Here is a 20,100-nt window from a genome sequence, read left to right as displayed (position 1 = left end):
GATGATTTGATGCATCAGCCAAAATCTGCCTCATGCTTTTTAACGGGGTGTCAGCATGGCTCGTGAAACCCACTGGATCCTGAACGTTCTAACTCCTATCTGACAGACAACAGATTTTGCACATTATGACATCGGTGGGTGGCTCAAACCTGCCCAGAGGTCTGCCTTAAGCGCAGTTTGAGTCTTCGGAGACTAAAAGCTCCGTTTCTGAATGGGGGCTCGTGTAGATCTCTGACACCAGCGAGTGCGAGGGCTACCCCTCCCCCTTTCTTTGCAGTTCTATTCATTGAAATAGAAAATGCAAACTCGTCCAGTGTCAGCAGGACCTCACAGCACCCTGTCCACTGTTTGTGGGGTGATTGTGAGCAGTGGTTTTTGTCCGATAGCACCATGCATGGGAAAGGGCTGTTTGTACACAGACCTTTTTGGTAGTGTTGTATGCTGAAAGAGCATACACGGTGTAACAATGGCGAATGGTGTACATAACGGAGCTGTTTGTGATGTACATTAATGACTTTTAAATTAAATGATGTTTTCATTGATAAAGTTATGAAGAGAGATTATATAAAAACTTTAGTGTTTTTTCAGGATAAAAGGAAACTCATTAAGGTTGTTTTGGTGTCCACACACAACTGAGGACGTATGCATAGATAAAGGTTTGTCACAGGTTTTATCGTGAACAAAGATGCAAGTTAAAAGTAGAAACGGATGAGGTTTATTTCATTTACATTGCAATAAAATAAATTTTCTTCAAAATTGTTTTGTCATTGTGTCATATGTTTATAGATGGAAATCACGTTCAACTCCAGTAAATTGCTACTGGACTACAGGATTGACAAAATGCCCATTAAATAGGATCTCAGAAGCTTTTGCAAGAACTTGTTTTAACCAGTAGATGGCAGTGCTGGAATGATTCATTAGCTCTCCCTTTATTTCAACGTTTCATGTACAGTAATGCCAGTACATTTTATAATTGCTTCCTGACCTAGCAGCCTTTCTGTCACTGCTTGTAATGTGACTCCTTCTATTCTGCTGGAAATAAATACATACACGCATTTGCAACCCCACAGCATGACTGCAGTTCAATCACATACAGTTTAATTAGTCCATTAAAAGGAAATGTCAGAGTAGTGTAGTTCATGTTTTTTTTCCTTAAAAGCATAATCTACATCTCTATACATGGAAATAGTGATTGCGATTATGCATTTGTTTCTTCACCACTGAGATGTGTGAACTCGATCCCCATTCTGTAAACCACAAACGCCATTTGTGAATGACGATCAGCCTTCTTTCGATGTAACGCATTTTACAGGTGTGAAACCTGAGATAATCAAGCTGTTTACCTCAGTTTATGTACTGGGTTACACAAATACCTTTATTGTGAAAATGAAGTTTTTCAAAGGTGGAAAAAGAGTGATGAAGCCGAGTGTTAATTCCAGGCGCTTTGGGGGACTTGTGCGCTAACACCACTGAGCATCAGACGAACGTGACGAATAGTTGAGTGCTCAGGGTTGCCAACTCTCACGCAATGAGCGTGAGACACACGCATTTGTCTTCACACGCCATTCATCCGATTTCTCACGCTGAAAAAAAATCTAGTTTATTTATCTCTGATCTACATCTATGATTCAATGAGTTACTAGTTCGCTCTGGCGCCAACCACTGGCGATCGATCGATCGCGATATAATACTTAATGTGTCCATTTTACACCCCCCCCCCCAAAAAAAAACATTTGACCAACATTTGACACACACGCACCCCCCCCCCCCCTCCCCACCAATTCAAATCTCACTCCAAGTGATTTTGAAAACTTGGCAACCCTGGCTCAGCGTCTTTGTGAGTTTGGTACTAATCTTTTTAAGCTATCCTTTAAAAAACCGTAGTTGTGCTGTTATTTTCAGCTAGCTAGCCTGCTGTTCACTCTAAGGTTGTTGTTTCTGACACAGATGGAAATTCTGAAGTGAGGGGGACCAAGCTGTACAATATATATACGTATGCTTGTAGATGCTAGATTTCGGATGGGGTCAATATAAATCTGGAGGGGACATGTCCCCCCCGTCCCCAGTGCCATCTGCGCCCCTGGTTTCTGACCTGTCTTCAGCTGCAGTTTTAGGGTACAGAAGCTCAAGCTCACAGAGGTTGTTCTAAAGCACCATCTCTGAACGAATAATGGCATCCAAATTAAACTTGAAGAAACGCCAACAGACCGTGTAATTTAGTCATTAGTCTAACACGAGACTAAGGCAGTGATCAGTACACTGACTCTGAAAACACAATTTTGTACATTAGCTACCATGCAAATGTACTCACTGTCTTTCTTAGATCACCTGGAATAACGTATAATTGATTATTGATTACAACAATGGTTGTAAAATAGAAAAAAAATCATTAAAAATAACTAAACAGAAAGCTATATATAATAATTAAATTGTAGGGTGATTTCAAGAGGTATAATTCACAGCTGGTGACACATGTCTTAATGTCACAATTATTGCATTGACATTGCTATAGTGAACAGTTGTTTATATAAATCTGTAAAAGCATTATGCCAGTCATGAAAATCTTCAAAGGTGTTTATCATTATAAGAAACTAGGAAAATAGATGTCCTACAGGCTTGGAGATAAGTTAACAATGGACAGACAGAAAACAGACAATAGGTCAAAACATTTCCTCAAGCTTTTATAACTTGACAGGAATTCTTATTCATGCCAACAAAACTTCCTTATTTCCTTCCCACAATCCTGGATCATATTCAGCATTATGATTAGATCTTTTGTGTTCAAATATTGCCAAATCCACTGGATGTTTATATAAAAAACACACATAACCCTTTATTTAGTCATTCCATGAAAATTAGTCACAAGGACGGTGCCTGATCAGTTCTGCGCTCACTCTGCTGTTGCACAGTATCTCTTGTGCTATGTTAGTGCTCTCCGTACATATCAAAAGGTCTAATTATAATACATTTTAATACGTCAGGTCATCAGGTTTTATCCACTAAATGTCCAGTGACATATGAACACTGGTGACAATATGTATCTGTCCACATCAAAGCAGGAAATGTTTCTATAACCTGCACATTCAAGATCAAGAGGCTGCTTACAACCCATAAACATTTAAAAGCTGCAAAGATGTACTTTTTCCTCATTTGTTCTCAGTTTCAATTTCTCTAATTTAGATACAACTTTTCATATTTCGAATACAAATAAAAACAATCTGAAAAGTAAAAAAGTAAAACAGCCTATTAAAATAATCACTGATGACACAGAACAACCACGTATTTAGTGATGAGGCTCAGGTTTCTTCAACATCCTTCAAGTTTAATCCCGAATGTAGTTAATGCTTCTCAAATTTAAGATGGCTACAGTTTAGGATACTCTCAACCTACAATATACCGACGCTTTCTTTTCTGTAAGTCCTGTACTGAACGTAATCGCTTTCCTTTGGCCACCGATGCGTCTGTGTGGCTTGCGGTTTAAATGGGAGCAGAATGACATACATACTCACCAGCTCACAATCTAAGTCCGTGGTACATAATTGAAATTATGATTCACGACGATATAATACTTTTCGTAATAGTATTCTACGAGTAACTAAAGAAATTGCATTTAAATAGGACAGGACTCGTATACATTATGCAATGGTTTATTTGACACGTTTACCAAGACACGAGCGTTTTGGGCTATCAGCCATTCATCGGCGTTTTCGTTACATTTGAAACCTTAACACAGAAAATGTGTTTGACGTCAGCATTCATTTACAGTAGCTATAGTAAAATGTTAAATGCATACATAGTTCAATAAAGAAGAAATGATCAAATACAGTAAGAAATACAGATTTTTTAATACGTATATTCGCATCAATGAGTGTATACATTCCGTATTAATGTGGATTCAGCATGTCAAAGTAACCCTGTTTACAGCGAGGACAGCATGTTCAAGTATTTTTCGTGCCATTGTCAGTAATAATAGATTCATTTTTTAAAGCAATTGCCACGTTGTTTGCCAGCGCACCACAATAGCTTTGTCAACAATAATTGCTCAAGCTTTTCCACGAGCTTTGAATCTGCCCTGTAACGTGACGCAATATGCCGGACTCCACATCTAATCCACCTGTGTGCCACGCCTCCAGTCTCTATAGCGCTGCATATATATATATATGGGCCAAAATGTTGCTGTCCATTATTCTAGATTTGCTGGAAGTGTACGTGTTCGGGAATTAATACAACGACGTGATTTGCCTGCACAACATGGAAGAGAAGAGATATCCTGTAAACATTCGCCTTATAGGTGTAATGCACAAAGATACTAGCAAAGTAAGACTGAGTTGATGGACTGTAGTGTTTTGCGCAAGTGGACAATGCTGCTTTCAGATCTGTGAAAAACGTGATGTGTTCGTGAGCTCTGAACTAACATCCAAATGTTTGATCCTTTTTCTCCAGCTGTACATGACCTCTGTTCTTTGGTCAGATGGAAACGAACTCATCGTCTACAGAAAACTCGAGGACTTCAAAACATTGCATGTGAGATTTTTTGTGGTTATTATTGCTGTTGTTGTACGGTGATTTAAACTGTTGTTATATTTTAAGAACATTATATAGGCCTGTATAATATAAAACATTTAAAATATATAGGCTATATAGTTTATTTTACGTATGTTCTGTTTATTTTAGAAACAACTGAAGAAAAAATATGAATCACCAAATCCATTCAAAAATTCCGAGAGAATTCTTCCCAAGTTCAAAGGTAAATGCTCCTCACATCTGTAATAAAACCCAGAATTAGACATGTTGTGGGGAATTGATCGTCCACTCCGAACATCTCCTAGCTGAGAGGGTGAAGAACAGCGCCCAGGCGAAGAGGTTCAGCAAGTCCGTGCTGCGGCTGCAGGCGCTCGAGGAATACTGCACCGCGCTGCTCAGCGCGCACGAGCGCGTCTCCAGCAGCGCCGAGCTCGCGCACTTTCTCATTCCAAGGCCCGATGACTTAAAGCCCGAATTTACGCAGAACAGGTAATCGCGGTCAGTGCTCGCGGCACATTGCAAGCTTAAAAAAACGTGATATTAAATGCTGGCATTTTGAACGAGTTCTTGAGTGACCTAAATGAAATGACATTTTTGGTCGCAGCATAGTAATCATGCCGTCGGAAGACGCGCAGAGCACGAGCGCGACCAGAGGATCCGACGCGGGGGTAACACAGCCGTTTGTGACCGAGACGTACCGCTGTATCGCTCCCTACGAGACTAAAGACACGAAGAACCGTCCCTTCAAAGTCGACATGGACGAGACTGTAGACGTGCTCATAAAGGACAAAGCAGGTGAGTCTGCAACAATTGCAAATTACAGTGAGAGGCTGCGCACGAGTGTGCATGTCAGTACGAGCTCACTCTCAGTTACCGGTCAAATGTTTGCACCCCGCTGTTGCTGGTGTAAGCTTCGTGCATGTGTCTGCTCAGGATGGTGGCTGGTGGAGAACGAGTCTAAGTGTATTGCCTGGTTTCCTGCACCTTACCTGGAGAAGGCTGACGCGGCTGACGAGGATACTGATCCGGCCGACAGTGAAAGTAAGAAGCCTTTAAATAGCGAAATAAAAAGAAAAGAATTCATTGAAATATCTTAATTATAAATTATAAAATAAATTAAGAGTTTATTTGATTAAAAAATTCTAATTTGAGAAAACATGTACAGGTTGAACTGGTTGAAGTGCTAAAGAAGTGCCAATCAGTTTTGGCTTTTTACATTCCAAGATAAAATCATACAGAAAGAATGCCCGTGTCCCAAAATGTCATTCATATGCTGATTAGTGTAGTAAAAAATAAATGTTTTATAATTATTATAACCTACTTGAAGCACCTAAAATACACAAATGAACAAAGCAAAACATATTATGTATAAAAGACGAACAGTCCATAAGTACCAAAGAGTTTCTGGAACATAAATTTTAATTTCTTCTTCTCCGGCAGGTGTTCTCTATGTTGTCACCAGAAGTTACAAATCCACGAACACAGATGAACTATCTGTGGAGATAGGCACTGTGGCTGAAGTGCTCCAAAAATCTGATAATGGGTGGTGGTTAATCAGGTAAGCTTATCTCCAAGGCTGAGGCTCAGACTCAAAAGCTCACAAAGAAACAGACATACCTGCTTCTCAAGCAAGCAGAGAGCTTTTGTCTGCTTAGCAGACAACAATCGAAACAATCTTGCAGCACTTAAATCTTGCAACACTCAAATCTTGAAGCAATCAAATCGTGTAGGTCTTTGAGACAAAACTTTGTCCTACATTTGCCTTACATTTGTCTTCTGCTTTAAAAACACTGATCACTTTGTTAGGCCCTTTGTTAAGCCTGCTCAGAGTAGCTCACTGCGCCTCTTTCCTCTCAGATACAACCGCAAAGTCGGCTACGTCCCCACCATGTACCTGCAGCCGTACAGCAATCCACGGGTGCACATGAATACGGGCCGGCCCGATTTCCACGGCTCATCCTCATTCCTGGCTTCGCCGCAGATCGAGGGGCACCAGCTGAACCATTTGTTCACTCACCTGCAGCTGCCCTCCAGCACGCTGCGTCCTGCCGACAAGACCAAGTCCCGTTCGGCTGAAGTGTTGCGGGATCCCCAGTCCGGCCTGTCGGCCCAGTGGGTGCTGCCCACCATCGAGGTGCAGCCGTCGGATCAGGACGGGGCCAGGAGTCGGACGGCCTCCGTCTACAGCAGCGAGATCAGCTCCACTGATGACAGCAGTTCGGTGCCGGGCGACTCGTTCAACGGCGGAGTCCCAGAGATCCGCCGGTGTAGAACGCCTACACCCATGACGACGGAGCGCCTGAGCCCCAACAGCGCTGGTGAGGGCAGGCTGATGGGCAGCATCTCAGATCCCAACTTGTTCAAGCCATCCAGGATGCCCAAAGTGCCCCCAAGGCCCCAGGCTCAGGAGATCCTCCAGCGTTGCACCACCGTCACACGCAAAAACGCATCCAAAAACCAGCTGTCCCCGCAGCTGGAGGTCATGCACAGCCGCTGAACAGCTGCTGAACAGCCGCCCGCGAGTGGAGTTTTACGAACGCCAGCTGGACCCAGGACACCACACAAGGGTTTGCTGGGATGTACTGGGACAGCATGAAGTTGCAGAATGGTGATACAGATTCAGGTCAACATGCTGTAAATAGACTGAATTTTGATTTAAAGAAACTTGATTTATATGATGGTGCCTTTGGTATTTGCTCTCTGATCAATGATTTTAATTATCAGCATTAACCAGTGGAGTAGATGTTTTGGTCTGTTTACGGATCAGACATCTAGTCAACAATTATTTTTATATTTACAGTGGCAGTAACATGCTTGAGTTGTACTGAAGGGATTAATACCTTGTCTGGAAATATTTTTGGGGACATTTTCACCTGTTTTTGTGATGGGCAAACTTGTTTCTGACTTTCCTCATGTCATAAACTGTTTCTTTAAACCCCGATAACTTACATCCAACTATAGCCAGTGGGTGAGATATTATTTAAGAATGTAAATCAGACCCATTGTGAACTATTTTACTGTAGATACTATTTGTATTCAAGAGCGTTTGGCACACTTGAAAGACATTAATTATGTATATGAAATAATGAAGTATTATCAGTTTTAGAAGCTAAAATTTCTATATTCTTTGAGATGGAATAACTTGTAAATGCTGTAATGCAAAGTTTTTTCATACTTGTTTTTATGCGATTTTTGCCTTATCGAGGAACACTGAACTCTTTTCCATACTGGAAACCCGGTGTTGTGCCTTATATGCATTACTTACTGTGTCTGTCAACAGTTCTTCTCAATTTTAATAAATTTGATCAAACTGTGCATTCTGGTGTTATATACACTATAGTGATCAATGAGTAGCAGTTTCATCTAACCTTTCTTTTTATATAACTTTAATGGTTGATCATATAGTTACTTCATATATGCTTTTGTCAGGCTAAAATGCAAACCAAAACTGAGAGCAATACCAGACCAGGGAGAGGAGCAGTCTGGCAGAGGAGGTTGGCTGTGCTGTTTATCAACTGTAGATTGACTTTCAGAAGATCACGTTGGGTTCTTCATTGCGTGTAATTTTCAGCGGTTACACAGACTCAATATTGTGAGACTGCTGATGGTTCTGCAGTAAAAGCCAAAGTTTTGTAAGATTAGCCATGTTCCAGAGTCTTCACAAGAGAACGCAGAGGTGTCTCTGGAATGACACCCACCCAACAAGTTCTCATCATCAACATAAATGTTTTCTGTTCTGTCCCATTATGCATTACGGTCTGGATGGAGTCAAGTCCTGAGGTAAGTTACAGGGTAATCACTTTCCTGTGTGTTGGAGGTATTGTCAGAAAATGGTTTCCAGTGCTTGCAGAACTTCCAATCAGCATGGTCACCATGAGAGACCAGTTAGCCATCATCTGAGCAGGTGGCTTGAACGGATTAAGCTAAGATTAGGGACAGCACATATGGGAGCCTATTACACATCGATATATCAGATTGAAGGTGGCAACTTTTTTGTTTGCAAAACACCCCCCTCCCCTCAACAATACACTTTTACAAAGAAGACAATTTATTAAAATATCTTTTGGAGTAACAATGACAAACGTAGAGAGTCGAGATGTAATTATGTTTGCACATCGTATGATGGGTAAAGGGTGGCGTCCACTTCCCTACATCAGAACAAGTGACCCTAAATTACCACGGAGGATTATGATGAAGTTCATGGAAATGAGAGCCATGAGTAAGCAGAGCCAAACCAGTCATCCAGACTAGGGGGCCGTATATGGTGTCCAGTCTAGGGGGCCGTATATCGATGCCCCGACAGCTTTTTTCATGGCTTCCTGTCCAGCGACCCCATCACCTTGCCTCTGCCATCTTGCAGGAAGTGGCAACGGCACCCTGGGTGGGGGGGCATCTCATGGAACTTTCCATGATGTCGTCGTCATCATCCTCCGAGCTCTCCGTGCTGGACCCGCCCCCCCTGGGTCCAGGCCTCAGCGGCCCGCTCTCCTTCCTGAGCTGTGTGCGATGTTCGCTGCTGCTCTTCGCAGCGCTGACGCTGTCGTCATCCTCAGGTTCTTCTTCACCGCCGTCCGAGTCCTGAACACCGCAGTCATGCTCCCACTGCCGGGTTGCTTCTACACCACGTTCCTCTAGCTCAGGGCGCTTGTCTACGGTGAATATTTCAGGAGGACTGGTGTCCATCTCCTCTTCTCTCACATCCACACTGGAGAAGCCACAGCAAAACGTTATTAACTGCACTCCATCAAAATCAATACTCGCCATCTTCAGCCATAAACCATACCAGAAATTCTCTTATTACCTTATTTAAGCAAGTTAAAATATAACTTGGACCACAAGAAGTCCTGTGGGCTAATGGATCCCGTCACGTGTGAACAATCACAGAGCTTCAGTTCATGTATGCAGGTTGGGGTAAGTACAGATGTGGATATAATGGGTACCGTCATGGCTGAACAAATGGCTATTCGCACGCTCTTCATGACAAAATCTCTGGTTCATCGGAATGATCGATGTGCTACGTGTATAACTACACTCAAACACTAGCACGCCTAATCTCTGCTGGATCAAATACCAGAGCCTGTCTATTTAAAGGTCTGAGCCTGCATCATGGAAAAATCAGACATTTCTTCCTATGCTGATAAATACTGAAGCATAAGTCAAAATTTCCACTTTAAAAAAAAAACATGGAATGTTTAATTATAGCGATCACGCAACTCTACGATGCTGTAAATGACTCGGAAAGGAGGCAAAAACACAGCCGAGCTCGGACTTTGCTGTACTCACCCGGTTCCTCCTGCCGCCACTCGCATCTGCCGCCACATATAATCGAGGAACATGGAGGCCTGGAGAACACGGCCCACTCTCTGCATGTGTCTCTCTGCAAGGTACCAGGCTGAGCGTCAGACAGCAGGCCTCCTCCACCTTATCTCAGACAGCCTGTGTGCATTACTGATTCCCCCATGCGCCTTACATGACCACTGTTACAGTCTAATTGGTCTCAGGAGCAGGACGTTCCCTACAGATAATTTGGCTTTATCTTCAGATGTCTTTTGGCAAGATGCATCTTGATCTAAAACCTACCTCCCCACATCAGCCCAACCTCCACCACCCTGCCCACTGACCGGTGTAGGGGATGAGGGCCTCCAGGTGAGTGCGGGCCCCCTGCAGCTGGAGCAGTTCCTCTGGGCTCAGGTGGGTCAGCATCACCTGCAGGACGGCCTGGGCGTCCAGGCAGTTCCGAGCGTTCGTGTTCCACACTACGCAGTAGCGCAGCAGCGACTCTAAACACACACACACACACACACACACACACACACACACACACACACACACACACACACACACACACACACACACAGAACCGTCACACGCCACCTCTCCACCTGCCTTGGAACCCTGGGGTTCCGTTATTATGGTGACTCCACATTTGCCAAACTAATTGGACCGCAACACACAGAAGCTCAGGATGGCGTGATGCTTCCACGTGTGGTAGAGCACAATGTGCCTCTTTTTGCCTGTGCTGCAAGCCAGCAGGCCGCGGTATCTGTAAATGCCACACAGAGATCAGACGGACGCTGAAACATGGAGGACGGCGCTCACCCTTCTGGTCGTGTCGGAGGCGAAGCAGGGTCTTCTCCAGCTGCCGCCCCCCCTCCTCCTCCTGCCGGACCGCTGCCAACACAGACAATCGGGTTTTTAAAATCTTCCACGTCACAAAAACCCTCTTTGTCACTCTTTTGTACTCGTGTTAGGAGCTGACAGATTTGGGCTCAAGCACAGAGCAGGCGGATATAACGGCTCTGTCCAAAACAGGACAGACCACAACAGTCACAGAGTTGCGTAAACTTTGAGGCGTCTGTAAAGTGAGACAGCTACAGACAAAAGCCCAAGACAAAGCACAGGTGAGGAAAGTGGCATCCTGGAGTTTCCATTAGCACATCAGCTACAGACTTTCCACCTAGTATTCTTAGTCCAGGCTGCAAACTTCATTGTGTTTGTACATATTAACCTTGAAATATCTGCTGATGACTAAATGCTACCAATACAAAGTGGAAAGTTGAGATGTAATAAAATCTTCCTATCAGGGCAGTGAATCTTTTTGTTCTCTGATTCATGTGCATGCTAGAATGAGCTGTATCTGAAGCTCAGCGAAAGCCTCAGTGGGTCCGCGGACATTTGCCATCACAGAACACACTGTACCGCGTCATGAAGCATGAAGTCAAATCTGATTCTCAGATGAAAGTTCTCCGCAGCAGTGCGTTCATGGGTGCCAAGCTGCGAGTCCGCTTTGGGTTTGGGGCGTGTCTGGTGCGGTCAGAGAACGTGACCATTATCCTAAAATTACTGTGAGCTGCTGCTGACTCCCTCGTGATCAGACAGGCTCATAAGTCTCTTTGCTTTCCACCAAATTCTCAAATGAGAATACTTACTCTTATAAAACTAAACTACGCACTTTATGAGTTGGCATAATTTATTTCAAATAGCTGTACAAAAATGTCATTAAAATATGTAATTTGCAATTGAAGTTTTCTATTAGAAGAAAAACATTTGACTTCACACAAAAACATGGGGAAAAAATGGAAGAGGTGGAGATCAAACCTAAAAAATGGAAATGAAAAATTCCTCCGTCTAGAACAATGGTTCCATTTATTATGTCAAAGTTACCGATCTTTCAGTTTCCACAGCCCAAACCGTCAGAGAACAGACGGCCTTCATGAGAATGTGTATGCTGCTCACTAGACCTGTTGGACGGCCCAGTAACGTTCATCGGAAATTTCCAGAAATGTCAAGAGCAGCATTCCACACCTTGCAGTGTCTATTGAATGGCTGTCACTTGGGACCCAACCTGCTGGAACAACCAAAGGGGCCCATAGCTCATACCTTTGATAACCTGCAGGGCCGTGTGAGGATGGTCCAGAGAGATGGCAATGCCCAGAGCTTTCAGATAGTTCTTCTCATGCAGCAGGTTGGACAGCTCCTGTTGCCTGTAACGAGTGGACCGGATTAGAACGACGGAAATCTTCGAAAACATCGGAGACTTCACAGTCTACGTCACGTTTCCATAACCCAGTTAAAGGCAGTTACCTCGACCTGTAAACACTCCAGGAAAAGTAAATAAGTGGGCTTACTAGGGGTCTACAGTGTGGACCATATGGATTGGGTACTTAACACCCTGTTCTAGCACCATCATGGCCCTGCCATTTACCAGATGGGCATATTTCCCAGACAGCATGTTTCTCATTGCTTTAAACATAGCTTTGATTATCTTAATACTTTATCTATGGGTATGGACTGTCAAAACGAAACTGACCTAACGCTAAGGTGTACACAAGTACACGTGGTTAGCAATGCAGTGGGAATTAGAGTCACTTCCTTACTGTAGCATGCGGCTGGATTTTGAGTTCACAATACAACAAAGAGCCAGTAGGAAGCTTTGGTTAAACCGAGCGCAGCAGGACGCGACTTACTTCAGGATCTGATCTTCCTGCTTTGATTGTTCCTCTGCAAGTTCCTCCTCGGTGACATCCTGCAAAAGGGGGAGTGTCACAAAAGCAGTGGATAGAGAACTGGGTGAGAGATCAGATCACACTCCCCATCACTGTTGTGTTGGGCCTGCTGAATAAAGCCATCAGTGATGCGCAGGACAACACAGGAGACCGATCAGTCCGAGACCACCAGTACATCTGGCAGAAACTACCTCGGAAAACCTAAACGTCCTTCAGCCTAGATCTGTGCTACCCTGTTTGATGGGTGAATATGGTCTTAGGGATGTATAAAAATGACAACATACAAATTAAATAAGCTTGAAGTGTTTGCCAGCACTACTACTGTGAGGAGTTGTCAGTATTTCATGTGTTGTTACTTCAGCAGTCAAAGTAATCGAGCTCTTCTTTTTATGGAAAGTACACTTTGTTTGGCACGTATCTGCTGTTTACACTCCCCTCTCCTACGGAGTACATCCACTACAGTCTGTGAACACACCATTTCCTTTTGTAATCATTAAACTGGCCTTATCTGGGCAGGGTTACTGAATGGACATTGTGGTCCAAGGTCCCACCTTTCCATCTGTCAATCATTTCATGGTAAATGATGCCAGCCCAAACACAGGTTCCTTATGGTATTAGAGGACCATCTATGCCTTTTCATTCATATATAGTAGTTTCCTTGCATATTTCCCCCATTTCGTTCCATCACTGTAATGTACTTCTCTGACAATTACGCCCGAGCGGTCAGAAAACGTCATACACCCTCACCTCCGCCACTGGAAGATGCACTTAGACTCATAGTTACAAATGTCCAGTTCTGAATGAATAGCTGCAACTCATCAACATGGTGCCAGAACATACACTGTACACGCTACTCTCAGTACTGGTTCCAGCACCTCCACCCCCGTGGCCCACCTGTGACCCCCAGCGGCCCGCTGCCCGAGGGGAGGGGGCGGAGCTACGTGCACGCTCACCTTCCAGACGACGACGGTGGAGTCGGCAGAGCCGCTCACCACCAGGCTGTCGGCCCAGCTGCCGTGCAGGGACCACACTTTGTCCTGGTGGACATCAAATGTCTTCACACATTCGTTGGTCTTAATTGTCCAGAGCTTCATGAGGCCGTCGGACCCACTGAGGAGCAAGACAAACGGACGGACGGACGGACGAACTCATGAACGTGCGTCTGTATTAGACACCAAATGTTCCATAACGCGGGAAGAGCACGACTTACCCAGAAATCAGCTGAGTTCCTCGACTGACAAATATAACCTTCAGCACAGAAGCATCGTGTCCCTCAAATGTCTGGGGATAAAATAAATAAATAAATAAACAAGAGAAACTAGAGGTTACTTCAATGTCACATCAGCCTTCAAAGCAGCGTAACTGCATGAGATATCACACACACAACAAATATTTTAACCAGTTAAAATCCTGAATGAGCGGCCTTACAATAGCTATGGAAATTCCTAACAACCACACACATATTTCTCTGCCGAGTCACACATACGTTACTCCATTAAAGTAAACACCTTGAGGCAGCTGAAGTCATGGAGACCCCAGATCTTCATCGTGCCGTCGGCCGAGGCCGTAGCCACCACTTGGTCTACTGTGGAGAACTGGACACACCAGATGCCCCGTCTGTGGCCCTGGAAGACCCCCAGCAGGCTCATGTCTGCCAGGGACCACAGCTTAGCCGTGCGGTCCTGAGAGCCAGACACTAGCAGCTTATCGTTGGGAGAGACCGCCACGCTGTTTACATCCTGTAATGAGAAGCAAAAGACACAGGGAGACAGAAGAGAAAGGAAGTAAAGCCGTAGTTTAAGGACCTGGCGCAAACAAATGAGGAACTTTATTCACTCCAAGCTTAAGAGACTTGAGAGGCCGCTGAATAGAAAAAGCGTGACTGGAAGAGGACACCACACTAAAGAATTAGTGAGAAGAAGGAAGAATGCCTTCATCTTTGGATTAAAAGTCTACGAATGACACCTGAACTGCTCCCTCTAACACTGGGCCTGAGGCAGGTTTCTGTGGAAGCCCCAGAGTCACAGTGAAACGGCCTCGCAGGCGATGGCTGACCTTGCTGTGAGCCTTCTCCGTTACCCGGGCGACGAGCCTGGCTGGCTCAGAGCCGTGGTCAGGAAGCGTTTCGGGCAGATCCCACACTTTAATAGTGCAGTCCTGGCTCCCAGACACCAGGAAGCTGTTCTTTAACCTGAACACGGCCAGCAGGGGGCAGAATGGAGGAACACATCAGGTACAGACAGGCACATCATTTCACCCTTTTCCAGCTCTTACAGGTAATTATTTTTGAGTGACATGCACACCAAGCCTAATCCCCCATAGGTATAAACATACTTGGCCAATAAACAAATTGTGAGTGTGATTCACAAGGTGAGGCTACTCAGCCATTATTTTTCAGTGAGGTCACTGAAATGTAGCAATCCGGTAAATGTACTGATCTTCACATAGTGTCCTCTTTAAAGCACACCACCCATCGTAAATAATTACAAAACTTTGTGCAAAATGTCCTCTCATTAATGCCATTGATGACACAGTGGATTTGTGAGGTACCAGAGACGAATGTGTACAGAGTCTGAACCCACATCATTCAAAATTCAACTGCAAGCTGAAAGACGTAAACCATCTTTGTTTCTTAATAAAACCCACAAGGTTTCCAGAGAGCCTCTGAATTTGGTCATGTCTAATGAATCTCAGCGGTGCTCCAGCAAACAAACACAAAGACAAGTTTTCCCCAAAGCCAACAAAAACAGAATTACAGGCCGAATACCTCGCTAACGTAACAAGAACTACCTGACCCGTGGTGCTGAGAAAAAAGAAGCTTCATTGTGAAAGCATTTCAGGCACTACTTCCTCCTAGCTCAGTACACAGGATTATCACCACATCGCACGACCAGTCGACTTGATGAAAGTATTTCTAAAGCGAAACATGTCACAATGGCTTAATAAACAGTCCACTGGCCTTAATTACAGCTCTTCCTCTTCCCCAACAGAGCTAAACTAAAAACGCCTCCAGTTTTGACTTGAACAAATACTTCAATGAGTTTTTTTTTTTCCAAGACGTGTCTAAATTTCCTAAACTAAACTTCCACCCTTAAGCACAATGATGTCCTGAAGCAAACCTTCAGCGCCTTGAGTACCTTAAAAAAAAGTGTTCCAAGAATACGTCAAGAAGAAGAAAGAAGTGATATTTGGAGCATGTAAAACAAACTTGAATCTAACAGCACACACAGGCCTGCAATTTCTCTGCATGCATGTCATGTATCAGAGCGGAGTCCAGCTTAAATACTCAACCTGGAACAGGTAACGGAGCCCACAGCGTTGGAGTGTCCGTAGCCCTGGGCCACACAGCGCACGCGACCCGTGTCCGAGTCCATCATCCATGCCCTCACACTGTTGTCCTGCGCAACACAGTGGACATACGTGCACACACTCTTTCACAGAGGGCCTTTGAATATACCAGAGATGTATATACATAAATGCATCTGTATTGGTGCATGGGGATTAAAGGGCAGGTTTTTGTTTCCAAACAAACAGCGCAACCATCTCACCTTGGCACAGCTTGCAAACATGGAGCCTTTCCTGAATACGTCTAGACACAGGACAGTGTCTGCAAACACACACACACTAAATTATCTGGACAATCAAACAAACAGTATTTTCAATTCATTTTCAAGATTTTACTGAATCCCTCAGGGAAATTAACTTGTTGTGGCACTATAAGAGTGAGAAGAACAGGAAAAGAAACCATTAGTGTACTGTATTAGTTTAACACCAATTACAGATCAACTCTGTACTATACATTTACTGTCTAGTAACTTTTGATTGAATCTGTAATTGGTGTTAAATCTGAATATGAAGATCGCCTGCTCTGTTATTTGAAAAACCGACAACTCGTGGAAGTGCTGCCACCTGGTGGCCGCCACTGACCTGTGTGTCCATAGAGGATTTGGCAGCTGCTGGTGGCCAGCTCAAACACCTTCAGTTGCGAGCTGTTGGTGGCCACAACTATGTGAGTGTCCTTCCCCAGGAACTTCACATCCAGGACGTCATCATTGTAACCCACAAACTTAACACACAGAAAAGAAAAAGACCTTTCGAGCATTAGCCTGTTGCTTTGACGCTTGCGTGAACTACGCTGCATTAGATTAGCAGGTGTATTAACTGAATGGTGTTTGGCAGGGGAAAGATGTGCTACATTGTTGAACCTCTCAAACTAAAACCATATGTCTCTCATCCAGTACTGTTTATATGTAATTATCTCCTAAAATTAAAATATACTATCTTAAGTGCCTCTGAAAATGGATGACTGACATCTCCCAAGTGTGATCTGTGAACGACTGCACCGTGTACCGTGGGGTGTGTAGAGGAGGTGTAGATGGTTGGGTGTGTAGATGGGTGTAGAGGAGGTGTAGATGGTTGGGTGTGTAGATGGGTGTAGAGGAGGTGTAGATGGTTGGGTGTGTAGATGGGTGTAGAGGAGGTGTAGATGGTTGGGTGTGTAGATGGGTTTAGAGGAGGTGTAGATGGTTGGGTGTGTAGATGGGTTTAGAGGAGGTGTAGATGGTTGGGTGTGTAGATGGGTGTGTGTGTGTGTGTAGATGGGTTTAGAGGAGGTGTAGATGGTTGGGTGTGTAGATGGGTGTAGAGGAGGTGTAGATGGTTGGGTGTGTAGATGGGTGTAGAGGAGGTGTAGATGGTTGGGTGTGTAGATGGGTGTAGAGGAGGTGTAGATGGGTGTAGAGGTGTAGTAGATGGGTGTAGAGGAGCTTTGGCCCGTTAGCACCACATCTCACCTGCTGCTGCACACTCAACGACGGCAGCTGGTAAAGCAGGATGTTGTGCTCGGCAGTAACCGTGGCGATTCGCCCGCTGCGGGGCATGGACAGGCAATGCACCAGGCCCAGGGGGTCGTCGGCGGGGGCCGGCGTGGCGGGCAGGGTCTGCGTGAACACACAGCGCGCCGAGACGGAGCCCCACACACGCAGCACACCTTGGGAGAGAGTCAGGAGGTGAGCGCCGCTTAGACAAGTCCACACGCTCTTCACAGCAGCGCTACAGAGTGTGATCAGTGTTTCCGATCAAGACTTTTCCAGTTCACACGGACTGTTTGCACGCCACATTTAATATAAACTACGACTAAAGAGCAAACAAAGCCACATAAAACAATAATAGTCACAAGCCCTCCATCAGAAGCACTTCTGATCAGTGTGAGGCTTTGACATCTCTGCTCACGCGTGCTCCTGCTACTCTAAAGGTGCACTGCTGATGTCCGCTCAGACACGTCTAACATCTGTCTGTGCATGTGCAGAAACGCTGAGCGCTAACCTTTACTGCCAGCAGTGATGAAGTGCATCTCTTTGTTTTTAATGCCGAGTTCAGAGTAATCCTCATTCTCAGGGAGAATCAGAACTCCCTCCACAGCCTAAACGCAATCACACACACACACACACACACACACACAGATAGTGAGAAGTCAATCTGCAGTTCTTAAGAGGATCAGAAGGATGAGGGGATGTGAAGGAAGTCTCGCCTCATAGACGGGGACCGTCCTCTTCTCTTTCCTCTCCTTCAGGTCCCACACTGTGCAGATTTTGTCTCGCCCAGAACTGCAAACACCGAACCTTTTAAAGACTGCCTGACAACACACCACATTTCTTAAACACCGCATGGCTTCAACACCAAACGAAAACACGCCGCATGGTTTTAACATTCACGATGGACAAACAGATGATGAACTTCGAATAAAAGCAAACGAGGCCGTGAATAAACCGTCTGCAGCAGAACCAGAGACGGTGCGGCCGCTCACGCTACGCACCTGACCAGGGTGTGGCCGTCCGGGGAGAAGGCCAGGGAGGTGACCAGGCTGAAATGGCTCTTCAGCACGCAGACGCACTTACTGGTGCGCAGGTCCCATATGCGGATGGTGCAGTCCGGAGACGAGGAGAAGAGCTGCAGCAGGTCCATGTGCGGATGGAACTGGACCAGGCTGACCAGGGTTAAAGGTTACAGCTACATGTGATCCTGAGCTCTGTTGCAGGTCAGTACACTGCAATCATCGGAACCTCATGGGTTTTGACACCCTTATCTTTAAGGACCTTTCCACGCAATGTTAATGAGATGCTTTGCAGACAAGCTGATATTTTGAGAAGTATTGAAAATGAGTTTCAAAGCATTTTGACATTTCAAAAGGACTGAACAATTTTAGCTCACAAAAAAACCAAAAACAAACAGGTAAGCACTATTGATGCGTCTTGAACAGAGACACCGACCACATTTCTTAGTCAGGATAATCTCGAAATTGATCACTTACTGAACAACACCAGATGAGCATTTCAGATTGTGTGTGCAGTACTGTTTCACTACATCCCATAGCTTTATAGTTCCATCACACCCCCCTGCAAAGACACAGAAGCAAGAAATGACCACAGAATCTCACCGGTTCTGGTCAAGCTCGTCAGATCATGAGTCTGCGTGTCCCCTACCTGTGGCTAGCAGAGTAGAGGTGCTGTCGAACGCCATGCTGGCCACCGGCACCTTGTGAATGGCCCTCCAGGAGCGGACACACTTGTCCTGCTTCCAGTCCCACTGATTCAGCAGCAGGGCCTTGCTAGCGGTCACCAGCACCTGCCACGCCGGGGGAAAAGCTGCACACTCACGGCTCATCACCCACGGAGCGACAGGACGTCACAGCTCCACAAGGTAAAATTCGAGATTTAAAAATGCATTTGGTTTAGATGGGAAAGAACCCAAACAGATGGGAGCTTGAAATACCTCATCATCCGGACTGAGGGAGAACGAGGTAATATCTTCTCGATCATCCTAAACAAAGAACAGATTCTGAACTGTAGGACGTTCGGAGCACCATACAAGAACTTACAGGCCTATTACCCTTTAACTTATCTAAAAATGAACATACAGGCCTATTACCCTTTAACTTATCTAAAAAATGCAGACCACACTTACCTGCTCGATACTGTGGACAATTTTGCCTGAAGCAATTTGCAAAACGTTGACTCTTGAGCCACAAGTGCAAAATATGTATTTCTCATTGTGACTTATCTTCGTGTCAGCACATGGGTGAAATAAACGACAAGAGAAAGATGACAGTCATTAGTTTAAACTGCAGTAACATTGCTATTCGTTACACCCCACCATATTGGTCAAACTCGACATACCTGCACCTTCCCTCCCTTGTAGAAGGGCTCGATCTTACTGGAAACAGCGTAACTACAAACACACACACGTTTAACAGTCAGATAAAAACATGGACACTACAGACACGGCTAGTCATCAAAACTAGCAAACACGTTTAGTTATCTGTCGCGCTTTGCCCGAGAAAACGCTGGAATGAGATAAACTTACTTCGTTTTGAATCGGAGAGTGTTGCCGGCCATGTCGGTCCAAACTCCTTTCACGACTCTTTGTAAAAAAACACGTTTAATGAGGATTAAAGTGGCACGAGCGCTTCATTAGGAGAAACCTGTCCTCGCGCATGTGTTCGAGCTGTCCTCGCGCGCGTGTGTGTTCACACAACTCCTGTCGCCGGAAAATGACGTCACGCCAAGCGTCC

General features: G+C 44.9%; 2 protein-coding genes across 2 annotated transcripts; one reads left to right on the top strand and one right to left on the bottom strand.

Annotated features, from left to right (window-relative positions):
- Positions 1–4,165: 4,165 nt before the first annotated feature.
- noxo1a (NADPH oxidase organizer 1a) lies at positions 4,166–7,839 on the top strand. The gene is made up of 8 exons (XM_076996815.1): positions 4,166–4,317; positions 4,444–4,524; positions 4,675–4,747; positions 4,830–5,013; positions 5,129–5,319; positions 5,458–5,565; positions 5,965–6,082; positions 6,382–7,839. Exons 1-8 carry the CDS (start codon positions 4,252–4,254, stop codon positions 7,019–7,021), a joined length of 1,461 nt encoding a protein of 486 aa, XP_076852930.1. The 5' UTR covers positions 4,166–4,251; the 3' UTR covers positions 7,022–7,839.
- tbl3 (transducin beta like 3) lies at positions 7,187–20,099 on the bottom strand. The gene is made up of 23 exons (XM_076996810.1): positions 19,893–20,099; positions 19,706–19,757; positions 19,494–19,589; positions 19,302–19,349; positions 19,013–19,154; positions 18,841–18,925; positions 18,346–18,516; positions 18,061–18,136; positions 17,856–17,952; positions 17,324–17,520; positions 16,458–16,596; positions 16,079–16,137; positions 15,822–15,928; positions 14,586–14,721; positions 14,039–14,269; positions 13,741–13,811; positions 13,484–13,640; positions 12,492–12,550; positions 11,905–12,008; positions 10,624–10,695; positions 10,146–10,304; positions 9,808–9,901; positions 7,187–9,229 (listed from the first exon to the last, which is right to left on the bottom strand). Exons 1-23 carry the CDS (start codon positions 19,922–19,924, stop codon positions 8,860–8,862), a joined length of 2,754 nt encoding a protein of 917 aa, XP_076852925.1. The 5' UTR covers positions 19,925–20,099; the 3' UTR covers positions 7,187–8,859.
- Position 20,100: the final 1 nt, after the last annotated feature.

Source organism: Brachyhypopomus gauderio, chromosome 2 (assembly GCF_052324685.1).
Source record: "Brachyhypopomus gauderio isolate BG-103 chromosome 2, BGAUD_0.2, whole genome shotgun sequence".
Classification (NCBI taxonomy): Eukaryota; Metazoa; Chordata; class Actinopteri; order Gymnotiformes; family Hypopomidae; genus Brachyhypopomus; species Brachyhypopomus gauderio.
This window is presented reverse-complemented; position numbering and strand designations above follow the sequence as displayed.